Below are 14,921 nucleotides of genomic sequence, written 5' to 3'. Positions count from 1 at the left end.
TATGGCCACAGAAGTTGCTGCTGGCGCTCTGGGTGAAGAATGGAAGGATTGTGTGGTTCACATCAGTGGTGGGAACGACAAACAAGGTTTCCCCAAGAAGCAGGGTGCCTTGACCCGTGGCTGTGTCCGCCTGCTGCTGAGCAGGAGGCTCTCCAATGATAGACCAAGGAGAACTGGAAAGAGGAAATGAAAATCTATTTGGGGCTGCATTGTGGATGTCAATCTCAGTGTTCTCAACTTGGTCACTATAAACAAAAGGGGGGGAGAGGAAGATATTCCTGGTCTCACTGATACCACGATGCCTCGACTCCTGGGGCCCAAAAGAGCCAGCAGAATCCAAAAACTTTGTAATCTCTCTAAGGAAGATGATGTTCGCAAATATGTTGTGAGAAAGCCTCTAAACAAAGAAGGTCCGAAACCGAGGACTAAAGCACCCAAGATTCAGCGTCTTGTTACTCCCCGTGTCCTGCAACACAAACGCAGGCGTATTGCTCTGAAGAAACAACGTACTAAGAAAAACATGGAAGAGGCGGCAGAATATGCTAAACTTTGGGCTAAGAGAATGAAAGGAGGCCGAAGAAAAATGCCAGGAGCAGACTGCCAAGAGACGTAGACTGTCCTCTCTGAGAGCTTCTACCTCTAAGTCTGAGTCCAGTCAAAAATGAGATTTTATAACTAACAGATAAAGGAGAGCAAATATCAAGAAAACTCAGAATAGGGGCTTATGGAAATCCGCAGATAGATGAAGTCTTGGCCTAAGTTAGCCTAACCATGGATCGCCACATGGAGTGACAGCTATTATGGTAGGAAGCGTCAAATGGAATCCCCCGGAACTGCCCTCTCACTCCTGCCTCTCCTCTACCAAGACTGGAACCCAAAAGTAATACCACGTCCCTGAGGGGGCTGCAGGGATTAATGCTGACAACAGAGATTATGATATAGGGGCAGAGATTCCTCCAGACTCACCCTTTTAGCTGGTACAAAAGTCAGATGGATCATTAAGTCAGAATGACATTAGATTAGTATGATCTTAATCAGGTGGTGATGCCAATCTCAGCAGCAGTTCAAGAAATGGTATCTTTAGTGGAGACAGTCAACACAGCACCTTGTACCTGATATTCAACTATTGACCTATCAAATGCTTTCCTTTCCTTTCTAACCAATAAGGGAAGTCAAAATTTGCATTTACATAACAGGAACAACAGTATACATTTATGCTTCTGTCCTCTCTCCTGCCATCCATAATATAGTTAAAAAGAACCTTGATGGTCTTGATATTCCAGAGGACACCATCCCGATCCTATATACGAATGTTATTATGCCAATTAGATCTGGTATACAGAAAAAAATAAGCATCAAAAATACCTTATGTACACATATAGATTCCAAAGGGTGAGAGTTAAACCCTCCAAAACTTAGTAGGTCTATTCCATCAGGCGCATGTTAGGACAGCCTTTCTAAAATGAGACCCAAGTTGCTGTACCTTTGCACTTCCCACCACAAAGGGAAAACACACACACACACCATACTCGGTGGGCCTCTTTGAAATTTGAAGGCAGCCTATGCAATCGTTGAACATGTGCTCTGAGCCATTTATCTGATGATATGTAAAGCTGCCATTATTGGGTGGGGCCAGGTACAAAAAAAGGCTTCCAGGCTTCAAAAAGAAGCTGCTCTGCTACTTAGGCCCTGAGCCACACCGGCAGAGTGAGACATTTCTAAAATGCAATTCTGAATGCTCATCTCAGCTTCAAACTATATGAATGGCTTTCATCACTGTCAGAGTCAACTCCAAACTTTTAGAACAGTAGGAAAGGCCCTATCTGATCAGGTGGGAAGTGCTAGCTGACAGCCCAGAACATCTACTCACACACACACACGAGAACCTGTTTAACTCATGATTAAACCCCTGGGGTAACATCTATATCAAAGGAGAGCATTTGGTATCTGGGTGAATTCTTACTAGTATTGTTGGTGTTTCTAGCATAGAGTATAATTATGAATTGAGCAAGACTTATAATAACAAGAGCAAACACATGGAGATAGTCTGTGCCCAGCCCTGTTGAGTCATTTAATCCCCACAACTAGCTTGTAAAGTAGGCAGTATCACTGAACCATTTTACAAATTAAGAAACAGGCACAGAGGTGTTAACTTACCCAGATGGCACAGCTTGCATGAGTGATAGCGTCAGTATTCAAACCCAGGAAGTCTAGCTCCATAATCTGTTGTTAAGCACACTAAGCACACTAAACTATACAGATGCTATTTTAAATTATTGACTGAAGCTGTGTAAAGTGTGGTCTCTGAATGGTAGTACTAAGATCACCTGGATGCTTACTAGAGCCGCAAATTCTCAGACCTGAGCCTTGACCCACTGAATCAGAATCTATGGAGCTGGGGCCCAGGATCTGCATGTCAGCAAGCGGCCGGGTGGTGTTTAAGTATGATACAGTTTTGAGAAGCCCTGCCTTTAAACACTTGTTCCTGGGGATTAAAGGCCTTAATGGAGGTAAAGCTAAGACAACACATGAATAATTTTGACAAAAGAAATAGAAGGCCTGGCTGGTGTGGCTCAGTGGTTGAGCATCCACATGCTTGGGTTGCAGGCTCGATCTCCAGTGGGGGACATCCAGGAGGGAGCTGATCAATGATTCTCTCTCGTCATTGATGTTTCTATCTCTCCCTCTCTCTTTCTCTCTCTGATTTATTGAAATCAATAAAAAATATTTTTCAATAAAAGAAATAGAAAAGGGATTCTTTTTAATGCACAAAAGTTTCAAATTATGATATAAAAAGGAGACAAACCCTAGTACAGAACAGTATAGACTGTTAGAGGTCTTATGAGAATGCTAAGGAAAAGTACAGGATTAACCTGAATTTAGAGCAGTGGTTCTCAACCTTCTGGCCCTTTAAATACAGTTCCTCATGTTGTGACCCAACCATAAAATTATTTTTGTTGCTACTTCATAACTGTAATGTTGCTACTGTTATGAATTGTAATGTAAATATCTGATATACAGGATGGTCTTAGGCGACCCCTGTGAAAGGGTCATTCGACCGCCAAAGGGGTCGCGACCCACAGGTTGAGAACCGCTGATTTATAGCCTAAGGTTAAACCCCGCCCACTATCCAGCTGTGTGCCTTTCAGTAAAATATTTAACCAGAGCCTCAGTTTCTTCATTGAAAGGTTAAAATAATTACTCCCTGGGTTTATACTCCAAGACAGGTGTGAAAAATCAAGTGGGACAATGTAGGAGGTAATGCTTTGTATGAAAGGACAGCATGGCGATCAAATTTCATTTCTGCTCTAACTCTTTATAGAAGAATATATGCATTTTCTCCAGTCCTACTCAAGAAACAGGATTTTGAATCTTGCAGTGACGTAAGAGAACTCTACTTTCTATAGTGTAGGTAGCAGGATACACAGCTGGAATGAGGGTTTGCTCTGGGCTTGAAAAGAGAGGGAGTGGCCTCACCTAAGAGTATGAGGCCAGGTCCTCAAATAACAAATATTGTCATTTTGTTCTAAGTTGTTCCATTATAACGTTGATGAGATGCTATAGGAACTTAACTCTTCTTTATATCAATCAGCTTATGGTAAAATTGTTTCATTATATGTCGTTTTGCTTACAGTTGCAGAACTTACCAATGATGTTAAGTGAGGATTTACTATACTATACATCTCTGAGCTCATTTGAAGCTTTGCATTTTCTCCCCACAAAAAAAAAAAAAATGGTTAATTAAAACCTGGGATAGCTTAGGCTAATATTCAGCCCCGTATGTTCTTACTGCCTACCAGAGGTCTGCTGTGGTGTGCGTTATTTACAGTAGCTTCTGTTCTGATTGGTCGATGTTCCTGCCACACAGGTTGTTAAACTTTTAAACACCCCTGGTCATATGCCATGACATAAAGGAATGTCATTTGAAGCTATTTTCTTTTCTTTTTTTAAAAAAAAATATTTTTATTTATCTCCGAGAGGGAGAGGGAAAGAGAGAATGAAACATTAAGGATGGGAGAGAATCATTGATTGACTGCTTCCTGCATACCCGCCACTGGGGATTGAGCCTGCAACCCACACACGTGCCCTGACCAGGAATCGAACCGATGCTCAACCTCTCAGCCAAGCCAGCCAGGGTAAAGCTTTTTTTCAAACAAAAGCAATTCCCCTCTATCTGGGATGGTTTCACAGGTTCATTCTGGGCCTCATGAGGCCTTCTTACACCTCTGACCTTTTATTCCGTTGCATAATCCTCAACTTTAATGACGAGTGTTTTCAGCATATTTATTTAAATGACACAATTTGCCGAAACCGGTTTGGCTCAGTGGATAGAGCATCGGCCTGCGAACTGAAGGGTCCCAGGTTCGATTCCGGTCAAGGGCATGTACCTGGGTTGCGGGCATATCCCCAGTAGATGTGCAGGAGGCAGCTGATCGATGTTTCTCTCTCATCGATGTTTCTGACTATCTCTCTCCCTTCCTCTCTGTAAAAAATCAATAAAATATATTTTAAAAAATAAAATGACACAATTTATGATTTACTTATTGTGTCTCAAGCACATTTCTTCAGCTGAGGAAAACACAAGCTACTATGCTAGAAGAACTGCCATGCATGGGTGGGAAAGAATTCTATTTCTGGGTTCGGGGTTTCTTTCATTCATTTTGCTAAGTTGTGACTTCCCCAGCGAACACTCTCCTTTCCCCAATTTTACTCCCATTGCTATGTTCTCCCTTCAACTAGGGACAGAATAAGTACCTTTTTCCCATCTATTCATTCCCCCACCCCCACCCCCCTCCTCCCCGGCCCTCTTGGTTTGTCTTTGAATTAAAAGCTACTTTCAGCCCTAGCCGGTTTGGCTCAATAATAGACTGAAGGGTCCTCAGACTGAAGGGTCCTGGGTTCGATTTCAGTCAAAGGCACATCCCCAGCTCTAGTCAGGGCAGTTGCGGGAGGCAATCAATCAATGTGTCTCTCTCACATCGATGTTTCTCTCTCTCTCTTCTTCCTTCCACTCTCTAAAACTCAATGGAAAAAATACCCACGGTGAGGATTAATAACAGAAAAAGCTACTTTCAGATGAACATATATTATTTAGGACAGGGAGCTACTCAGCTTAAAGAGGAACATAGGCCTCTCACAAGAAGATAAAACATTATATTCTTTACTCAAATTGATTTTAGACAATGTAATAGGTTCATATGCTTTACAATCTTTACTTCCAAATAGTACAAGGAAGACACCAATTAGTTTTTTAAATTGATTTTAGAGAGGAAGGGAGGTGGGGGGAGAGAGAAAGAGAGAGAGGAACATTGATATGAGAGAAACATCAATTGGTTGCACCCTGACCAGGGACCGAACCCTCAACCTGGGCGTGTGCCCTGACAAGGAATCGAACTGGCAACCTTTCAGTGCACAGGACAACACTCAACCAATTGAGCCACACCAGCCAGGGCCCCAATTTTTAATTGAAGCGAAAATGTTCTAAGTGATCACTAACCACACCAGTGTGAGGCATGCTGTGGACACTTAATCCCAAATTTTAAAAATTACAAAAAAAAAGTCTGGCTCTGCTCCAAGTGGCCTGTGCAATCTAAGGAGCAGCCCGGCATCTCCTCTCACTTGGGGTGACTTGGTTTACCACACCAACAACTGTTCAACAGGAACCCCCACACTTAGAGATACTCCATCAGAGAAGGCTGCATAGGGTATAACCAGGGCGGGATGCTGTGGTTTTTTTTCTCAGGAACTCTACATAAATCATGCGGTCAGCCAACTCCTTCCTTCGAACAGCATTTCTCCAACCCATGTCACCCCAAAAGCAAAACATCCAGAGGGTTTAAGCCCTTGTTTACTCACAACCTGGTTCCTGGAGCCACCTGGGACCTCGTCAGAAATGCAGAACCCCAGGCCCACCCCACACCCATTGAACTTTAACACGATCTCCAGGTGATTCGTGTGTTAAAAGTACGAGAAGTACTGATTCAAGTGGCACATGTGTTAAAGCGCATACCAAAAAGAGGTCAAGATTCTCTACACAGGATGAACATTTGGAAAAACAAAAACAGGCAAACGACTCACCTCAATTATGTTGCGTGATATTGGTAGGAAAGCAGCCCACACCATAGCCGGCAAGGCAGTGGGGACACACGTGAAAGGCTCCCTACGGAGACCTCAGTCAAGATCCATGTCCCTGAAGTCCAGGACTGCCCTTTGCCGGCTCTCAGAGGCAAGAGAAAGTCAGAGGGGAAACCTGTCCGCCCAGGGCAGGTCCCACAACTAGACGGCTGGGGCGGTCCACAGCTGCCCTGGCCTTGAGGAAATGCCAGGGCGAAAAGGACCTCTCTCAGATCTCCCTGAGTCCCCTTTCTCTCCATTAGCTGCTTATTGTCCGCATTTCCTTCTCAACCTCTGGGATTCACATTGACCAAAAGTCTGCCTGGGATCCTTTTCCAGCGTCCTTGGCAGGGGGATGGGAAACAGAAGGAAATCCACGTGTCAGGGAGATATTTTTATATCTTTCTCTTTGTGCAATGGAATCCTGACGACAACATCTCCAATGCTAACTACTTGAAGAGGGGTCAAAACCAATTCTAGCAAATAGTTTCACTCTGTGTAAACTTCCTGTCTTAGGCTAGCTCTGACGTAACGGGGTGGGGGGGGGGGTCTCCTTCCATAGGCCCTGCCTTCTAGCAAAAACGTACAGGCGAGAAGACAACACAGACTTGGAAAGGAAGTGAAAGAAAGCAAAGCCAAGCCAGCGTTAGGTTTCAGTGCAGAGGTCCCCGGCAGGTTTGAAGAGGGGAGAGAAGTTATATTTAGAACATGCTATCCTTCTCAATGTTCTCCTTTTCTGAACTAGGAGGCTAAGGGTGAAGTACACAGGCATTTCATACTCTGAAAGCATGACGGTGGTTTGCTCCCGCCTTCACCAGCCTTGACAAGTTTTTTCATCCGAGCCTTCTCAACTATAAGATAAATGTAAAATGGCAATGGCAGCAGTGCCGGCCTTGTAACGTTGACCTGGCAATATGAGGGCCGTGAAATACTGACTACTGGATGGGCCACGCTGGAAGTTCTCTTTATGTTTAAGTCACTGCCTCGAATCATCCCTCTGCTGTGCATGCGGAAGCACCAATGAGGCATTCAATACGTATTTCTTGAAATGAAGTGAAAGTTTAAAAATCTTGACATGGCTAAGAAATTCCATCTATTTATTTTTATTCACTTTTAATTGGAGCAAACTGTAACAGCAAATTGGCCATTTCACCATTTTAAGTGTCTGACTCAGTGGCATTCATTACATTCACAATGTTATGTAACCATCATCACTATCTATTTCCAAAGCTTTTTCATCACTTCAAACAGAAACTCTGTAATCATTAAGAAATAACTCCTCTGAGGTTGTTGTGTTTTGTTTTAATGTGAGGATTACTTTTTAATTTAGGGGATTCCCTCCTCTCTCAGGGTAGTAATTGCACTTTAAGTACTAAGAAGAGAAAATAACAGATAACTTCTTAAACTAAATTTGCATTTTAATCACGGAACACAACAAATCTTTGAAATATGTGTGAGATTATTCTTTTTTCCAGCTAGAAACAAGATTAGCACAAACCTTGGAATAAAACTGCTGCCATCTCTGAGAATATACAGAGTGGGGCAAAAGTAGGATTACAGCTGTGAGTACATGAGACAATTTACTCTTGTATTATTATTTACTAGAGGCCCAGCGCACAAAATCATGCGGAGGTAGGGTCCCTAGGCCTAGCCTGCAATCAGGGCCATCTTCCACCCGCTTGCCAGTCCCCAGTCCAGCCCCGCCGCTGCCACCCACCCCAGTTCCTTGTTCGCCATCAAAGAACAGCCCACTCTGCCTTAGGTGCCTTGTGCCATCAAAGGGCACCTGGCCCTTTGCTCCCTTTAAGGAAGTAAAATAAATGCCCTCTCTCTACACCGGTCTCTCCTCTCCCTTGTGAATCCTTTCACAGCTGGCATCACCAGCCAAAACCCTAACAATGACGTGAGAAACTCAACCAAGAAGGGCTATGCCTGTGGGAGGAGGTGCAGGGAACCAGGACTGCCCCCTTGCTCCTGCCCCATCCTCCCTCCCTCTGTCCCTGCACTGGCCCAGCCGCCTGGCTCGGTCCCTCCCCCATGGCAGAACCACTCAGCTCAGGCTCTGGCCCTGCCCATCCCGCTGGGAGGAGCATGTGCAGTTTCTTGCAAACATGGAAGGAGCTGTGGAGTAGGGAGGTGGTGGGTTCTTCCTGAGGAGGGTGTTTGTCTTTAAAGCTGTTGTTCTCCATCCACCTCCCAGCAGCGAAGGCTGAGGGTCGCTGCAGGTGCTGAAGTCCTTGTTGAAGTCTCTGTTCCAGAGCCTCTCACAGAGGTGAGTCCGCATCCCAGGAGGCTGCGCAGTGGACGTGCCACGTTCCTTTCGGAAGAAACTAAAGATCGATCAGAGCCTGCCAACCAGGGGGAGGGACCAAAAGGTCTGCCTTCTGCCCACTCACCAGTCCCCAGTCCCTCTCCACCACCACCCAGCCCGGTTCCCCATGGTTCCCCAGTGGCCATCCAGCAATGGGAGCCTGCAGGCTGTGGGGAGGGACTGAGATGTGGTCAAAGCACATCATAGTGACTGGTTGATCCGTCGTTCTGGTCTTGACACCTGGCTTTTTATATATATAGATTAATTATTGTATTATTTCCCATCTGAACAACTGTAAACCTACTTTTGCCCCAGCCTGTATATGGTCTTTTAAATGTGTTCTACCTTTTAAACAGGTTAAATTCATAAGGGTAATTATTTCATTTTGAATAGAGGAGAGGAACTGGCATTTATTGACACCCACAGGTACCTCGGTTGCGGGCACATCCACAGTAGGGGGCGTGCAAGAGGCAGCTGATCGATGTTTCTCTCTCATCCATGTTTCTAACTCTCTATCCCTCTCCCCTCTTCTCTGTAAAAAATCAATAAAATATATATTTTGTAAAAAAAAAGATTCACAATGATTATTTATAAGCTCCTCGGGCCTTGTTTGGGTTTCTCCTTTTGCCAATATATTATACATTTCTCAGAGCTAAGGGTCACATGTTAGGCTTTTGTAGTCCAAGAGTATGGTGCTGTTCACATAGTAATTATGTAATCATCATTATAAACCAAATTATCATATAAACTGAGCTTATGCACTTTATGGCAGAACTTTGAAGTGCCAAATCTGCTTCAGTGGCTGCTTCTGAATTTTAAAAGCCAAGCACCACAACAGAAAATGAGTCACTATGACAAATTTTCCTTGTTAACTCTTCATACTTGTTATGTACTGAACTGGTGACACAGAAGCTCTGGGAGAGGGAAGCTCAAGTCAAAGCAAGCATTTCTATTGGGCAGACTAACCTCAGCTCTCTTTATTGCCCAGCAGGTTTGTGTGGCTAGTTATTAATGTTTATTCATGTTTAGAGTCTGAGAAGTCTAGGTATCATAAAGTTTATGACTGGTGCCTAAATTAGTTTGCTCCAAAGAGAAGTGAGACTCTCAGACGAGCGCACTGCCTGGTTTTTCTTTTGAAGATATAGACAACAAATGGCAAATTTTATATATGTAGATAGTCATGCATTTGTGTATGTGTATATATCTTCTGTGGCAGAGAAGGCAAGAGAGAGTGGCATGAAGGAGGTGAGATTTAAAAATTGTAAAATATTAGAAACCATTAATGTGCCCCACAAGAGAGGACTGTGACATAAACTGCAGTATGTGTTACCATAATCACAAAAACCTACAAGTTTATGGTCCATATTGATACATGGCATACGAACTGTCTGTGTTGATATTTACTGCTGTGTTGCTGACAATTACCTGAAAGAGAAGTTGGAGTGCTTCTCTGGGCTGGAAAAAGTTTAGCTAAATCAGAAAGCAGGTCTAATTAAGCAAGTTTATTCTATATATATAAAAGGCTAAGTGTGTGATATATATAAAGCTCTCACTGGCGCCAATCGCATGCATGTGTTTTGATCTGTCATTGTTGATCGTGAATTTGGTTGACACTTCTGTTATAAAAAAGGGCCAATGGAGATATTAAAATATTTCTTCTAGTTAATTTCCTTTCAATATGCATGAATTCATTCACCCAGCCACTAGTTAATATATAAGAACCTACTAACTTTATCTGACTTCTGAAGTGGAAAATAACTGACTTTAGGATGAAAGAGGCCTGTGTTTGAATCCATAGCCAGTATCCTCAGGTTGCTGCTTTTTATTTCATTTCATTTTATTTTCATTATTGATTTCAGAGAGGAAGGGAGAGGGAGAGATAGAAACATCAATGATGAGAGAGAATCATTGATCGGCCACCTCCTCCATGACCCACACTGGGGATTGAGCCTGCAACCGGAGCGTGTGCCCTGACTGGGAATGGAACCGTGACCTCCTGGTTCATAGGTTGATGCTCAACCATTGACCCACGCTATCCGGACAAACATGGGCAATTCTTTGGCCAAAGCTCCAGCCTATTGTACAGTGTTCATACTAGAGAAAAGTCTATGGCTGTAGTGAATGTGGAAAGCTCAGGCCCCATTAAACATCAGAGAGTTCACACTGGATAATAACCTTGTGAGTGGAGTGAACGTGGGGAAGCCTTCAGCCCAAGGTCTCACCTCATAGAAAGGTCACATGGAGCAATACCACAGACATGCAGGGAATGTGCTATTTTCTTGTTTAGTATGAAACTGGAGGAGAGCCTTGGTGAAGGAGACATCTTCCTGCAGTTGAAATTCACATCTGAATATACACAGTGGGGAGATTCCCCCCAAGTTCCAGTTAGGTGGTAAGCTTCGGGAGCTCTATTGCACTTCTAAGCTGCCTGGGGCCCTTGCCAAAATCTCAGCCTTGCCACCTGATAGGTCCCCATCATTTTTGAATAAGAGTTTGGCTTTTTTGTTTTGCATAAAAATATGCGACTAGTCCTGCCTTTGGCCACCTGCCTCCTAAGACATGACTTAAGTCTCCTGGTCCCTGAAAGAACCTATGCTTGACATGTGACCAAAGGGTGTGACTTCACTGGTTACATTGGTTGCCTGCAAACATCTTTGCTTCACCTATCCAGGTGAACATTGCTACCTTCTGGTGTAACTCACTTTCCTGCCCCTGGACAAAGTTCTTCTAGGGAGATAATCTACCACTCCCTTTCCCAAGCCCTGCAAGACTCACCCCAGTGTCATCACAGACATATAGAGTAGGTTCTTAATAAATGCTTATCATTGATAGACTGACTTACTGGGCTTCCATAAGTGACCATCTAAGTTCTGTGTTGTTTAAAGCAGTCATTCTGCATCCATTCATTCACACTTGCTCCCGAGTTGTATTCATTTGGCTTGGACATAATTTAGTTCTCTATCCTAGTTTATTTAGGTGATGTACACTCAGTTGCTACCTCTAATGTTCATCGATCCAGCAAGGTAGAGTTTCTGAATCATGACTGTATAACTTTTTCATGTCCTCCAGAGATCCTTTTGCAGATGGATGCTGTAGATGTTGACAGTAGTGAGTTGGTTTTGCTTTTGCTAATATATAAAGGAGGTATGGTAGAATAGAAGGAACACAGACTGAAGTCAAAGGGGTCTGGATTGGCTCTTGCTATTTATTAGCTGCTCCAAGACCCCATTTCCTCAAGGATAAAAATGATAAAAAGGTTTCCCTGGCTTTTCCTGTGGAAGCCACCGGGCTGAGAGGACTGTGTCCTTCTCTCCACACGATGGCATGTGCTCATCCACTGACATCAGTGTACTCCAAAAAGGGGGAATCATCTGGCAAAAATGTCACTTTGCCTGCTGTGTTTAAGGCTCCCATTCAACCAGATATTGGGAACTTTGTTCACACCAACTTGCACAAAAGCAGTAGACAACTCTAGTCTGGCAGTGAATTGGCAGGTCATCAAACCAGTACTCAGTCTTGGGGTACTGGCAGAGCTGTGGCTCGAATTCCCAGAGTTCAAGGTGGTGGGACTCATCATTCTGGCCAAGGTGCTTTGGAAATACGTGTTGTGGGGGCCACACATTTGCACCAGCCAAAACCTGGCACCATTGGCACCGCAGAGTGAACACAACACAGAAGCAATATGCCATCTGCTCTACTCTGGCTGCCTCAGCCTTCCTAGCGCTGGTCATGTCTAAAGGTCATCATATTGAGGAAATTGCTGAAATTCCTTTGGTGATTGAAGATAAAGTTGAAGGCTACAAGAAAACGAAGGATGTAGTTTTGCTTCTTAAGAAACTTAAGGCCTGAGAGCTCAGTTGGTTAGAGTATCATCCTAGATACACCAAGGTTGTGGGTTTGAACTTTGGTCAGGGCACATATAAGAATCAATCAATGAATGTATAAACAACAAATTGATCTTTATTTTTCTCTCTCTCTCTTTCTCTCTCTTTCTCAAATCAATATGTAAATTTTTTTTAAAAAAAGTTTAAGGCCTGCCATAACCGGTTTGGCTCGGTGGATGGAGCGTCGGTCTGCAGACTGAGGGGTCCCAGGTTCGGTTCTGGTCAAGGGCATGTACCTTGGTTGCGGGCACATCCCCAGTGGGAGGTGTGTGGGAGGCAGCTGATTGATGTTTCTCTCTCATCGATGTTTCTAACTCTCTATCTCTCTCCCTTCCTCTCTGTAAAAAATCAATAAAATATATTTTTTTTTAAAAAGAAGCTTATGGCCTGGAATTATATAAAGAAGGTCTCTACCCCTCAGTGAATGAGAGCTGGCAAGGGCAAAATGAGAAACCATTGTATCCAGTGCAGGGACTTTGCATCATCTATGAGGACAATGGTATCATCAAAGCTTTCAGAAACATCCCTGGAATTACTCTGCTTAATGTAAGCAAACTGAACATTTTGAAACTTGCTCCTGGTGGATATGTGGGCTGAGTCTGCATTTGGATTGAAGGTGCTTTCCTTATGACACCTGGAGTAAAACTGCCTCCCTCAAGAGTAACTACCACCTTCCCATGCACAAGATGCCCAATACAGACATGAGCAGAATATTGAAAAGTCCAGAGACCCAAAGAGCCCACCAAACACCACACAAGTAGGTTCATCACAGAGTCCTGAAGAAGAATCCACTGGATAACCCAGGAATCATTGCTGGGGCTGACCAGCAGACCCTGGGCGACGAATGAATGGATTACTCTGACACACGTTTCTGTGAAAGAGAGGGCTAAGGGACTGCCTGGCTAAAGGAACCAGACAACCCTGTTCGCCTGCCTCCTTAGGCTTTTATTGTAGCAACAGCATGAACCAGAATTAACCTCTAGATACTACCAGAAGGATAAGTATCCTTGAGAAACACATGTATCTGTAGTGTCTTTAAAACAAGGACATTTTGAAGTCTAAACATAAAGATTCCCATAAAACACCCAAGAGCTCAGACTTGTTTGGAAAAGTCAAGGCAGGGTCTGCTGCCTTTGGCAAGAATCCCCTAGAGGCCTCTGACCTTTTGGAGATTCCTCCTTACAGGTTTTCCAACCAAGTCCCATGCTTCCCCACAAATCATGTTGAAGCTAAACCTCTATGCAATGACCATGCACTGGGACCCCATTCTTCTCCAGGCCAAGAACCACAGCTCAGGCTGGATAAAGCAGCAGCAGCGCTAGAAGCCAAAGCAGATGAGAAGGGGGTTCCAGGCAAGAAGCCTGTGGTAGGGACGAAGGAAAGAAGGCTGTTGGCCTTACAAAGCAGAAGCCTTTGGTGGGAAAAGAGGCTGCAGCTACCAAGAAACCAGGAGCTGAGAAGCCCACAGAACAGAAACCCACCAGAGAAAAGAAGCCTGTGGCATAAACTTAAATGTGCTTATTCCATACAGGTCAAATCACTTAGGACAGCTAATTCTGAATAAAAATCTGATCAAAGGCAGTGAGGAACACAAAACAAGCAAACAAAAACCTTCCCTGTTGTGAAGCGTGAGCTAATATATGCAAAAGAGCATAGCCTGAGACCCTTGAAACTCATTTTCCCTTCCACATCTTCTAAAGAAGCAAGATTCAAGTCACTCGTGCAGCCCTGCTCTCTTAGGTTTTGTTCAGAAAGAGATTCTGAACCGCATTTATATAAACTTACACTTTGCAAAGCTGTGATTGTCTAAGGAGGCACAAGAAGAGGTGAGATCATACCTTCACCATTAAACACTACACTTAGCTTCATATTTAAGATCTAATATCCATTTCTCCACTAAGAAAATTAATGAAAGTGTAACTCAATGCATTAACCTGCTCATTCAACAAGCATTAATGATTAATGACTCAACAAGCATTTTCTCCTCATTGCTAAACAGATAAAGTAATAAGTTCAGAGTCTGAACAAAACAGGACAGCCGCTGCTGCCATGAAATTTGCCCAGTTATCTTCCAGGAACACATTCTAGAAGAGACCCTGTACCGATGCACTGCAATCACTATATCTTATTCAGTCAGACAGGACATTAAAAAATGGCTTATGGTAAAAGCATAATGCCAAGTTCTGCAGTATCACTGCCAAACACCTGTTTCCAATTTTTAACCTTTTTTGAAAAAAAGAACAGTTTATTGATTTTTAGAGAGAGATTGGTGTGAGAGTACAACATTGATCCATCAGCTGCCTCCTGCTTACCCCGACCAGGGATCAAGCCTTGACCAAGAATCGAACCAGCAACCTCCTGGTGCACGGGATGATGCCCAACTAACTGAGCCACACCAGCCAGGGATGTTTCAAATTTTTAATATATGGAGATGCTGCAGTGAAATATACCACAGGCAAAATAAGGTAGAAATCATCATGACCATTTTCCTCTGATATACCAACAAATATTTTGGAAGAAGAAAACGAAAGAGACAAATTTTGTTGTAGATTAAATAAAAGAGATTTGAATAAATAATATACTTTTTTTCAAAGATTCTTCACATTAATTTT

General features: G+C 43.4%; 1 protein-coding gene and 1 pseudogene across 2 annotated transcripts in view; one reads left to right on the top strand and one right to left on the bottom strand.

Annotated features, from left to right (window-relative positions):
• LOC308532280 (broad substrate specificity ATP-binding cassette transporter ABCG2-like) overlaps positions 1-5,924 on the bottom strand; it is a gene marked incomplete at its 5' end in the record, with an annotated part of 71,993 nt that extends 66,069 nt beyond the window's left edge. Inside the window, 2 exon segments of the mRNA XM_081109642.1 lie at positions 2-173; positions 5,857-5,924. Of these exon segments, the coding sequence (XP_080965768.1) occupies positions 2-173; positions 5,857-5,924 (240 nt within the window).
• Positions 5,925-10,282: 4,358 nt separating this feature from the next.
• Positions 10,283-13,815, top strand: LOC308532204 (large ribosomal subunit protein uL4-like; annotated as a pseudogene). The gene is made up of 3 exons: positions 10,283-12,268; positions 12,695-13,127; positions 13,539-13,815. The product of its transcript is annotated as a large ribosomal subunit protein uL4-like (transcript).
• The last annotated feature ends 1,106 nt before the right edge of the window (positions 13,816-14,921 follow it).

This window comes from Myotis nattereri (genome assembly GCF_964212035.1).
Source record: "Myotis nattereri genome assembly, chromosome: 1".
Taxonomy (NCBI): domain Eukaryota; kingdom Metazoa; phylum Chordata; class Mammalia; order Chiroptera; family Vespertilionidae; genus Myotis; species Myotis nattereri.
The sequence above is the reverse complement of the archived record's forward strand: the minus strand, read 5'-3'. Positions and strand labels throughout refer to the sequence as shown.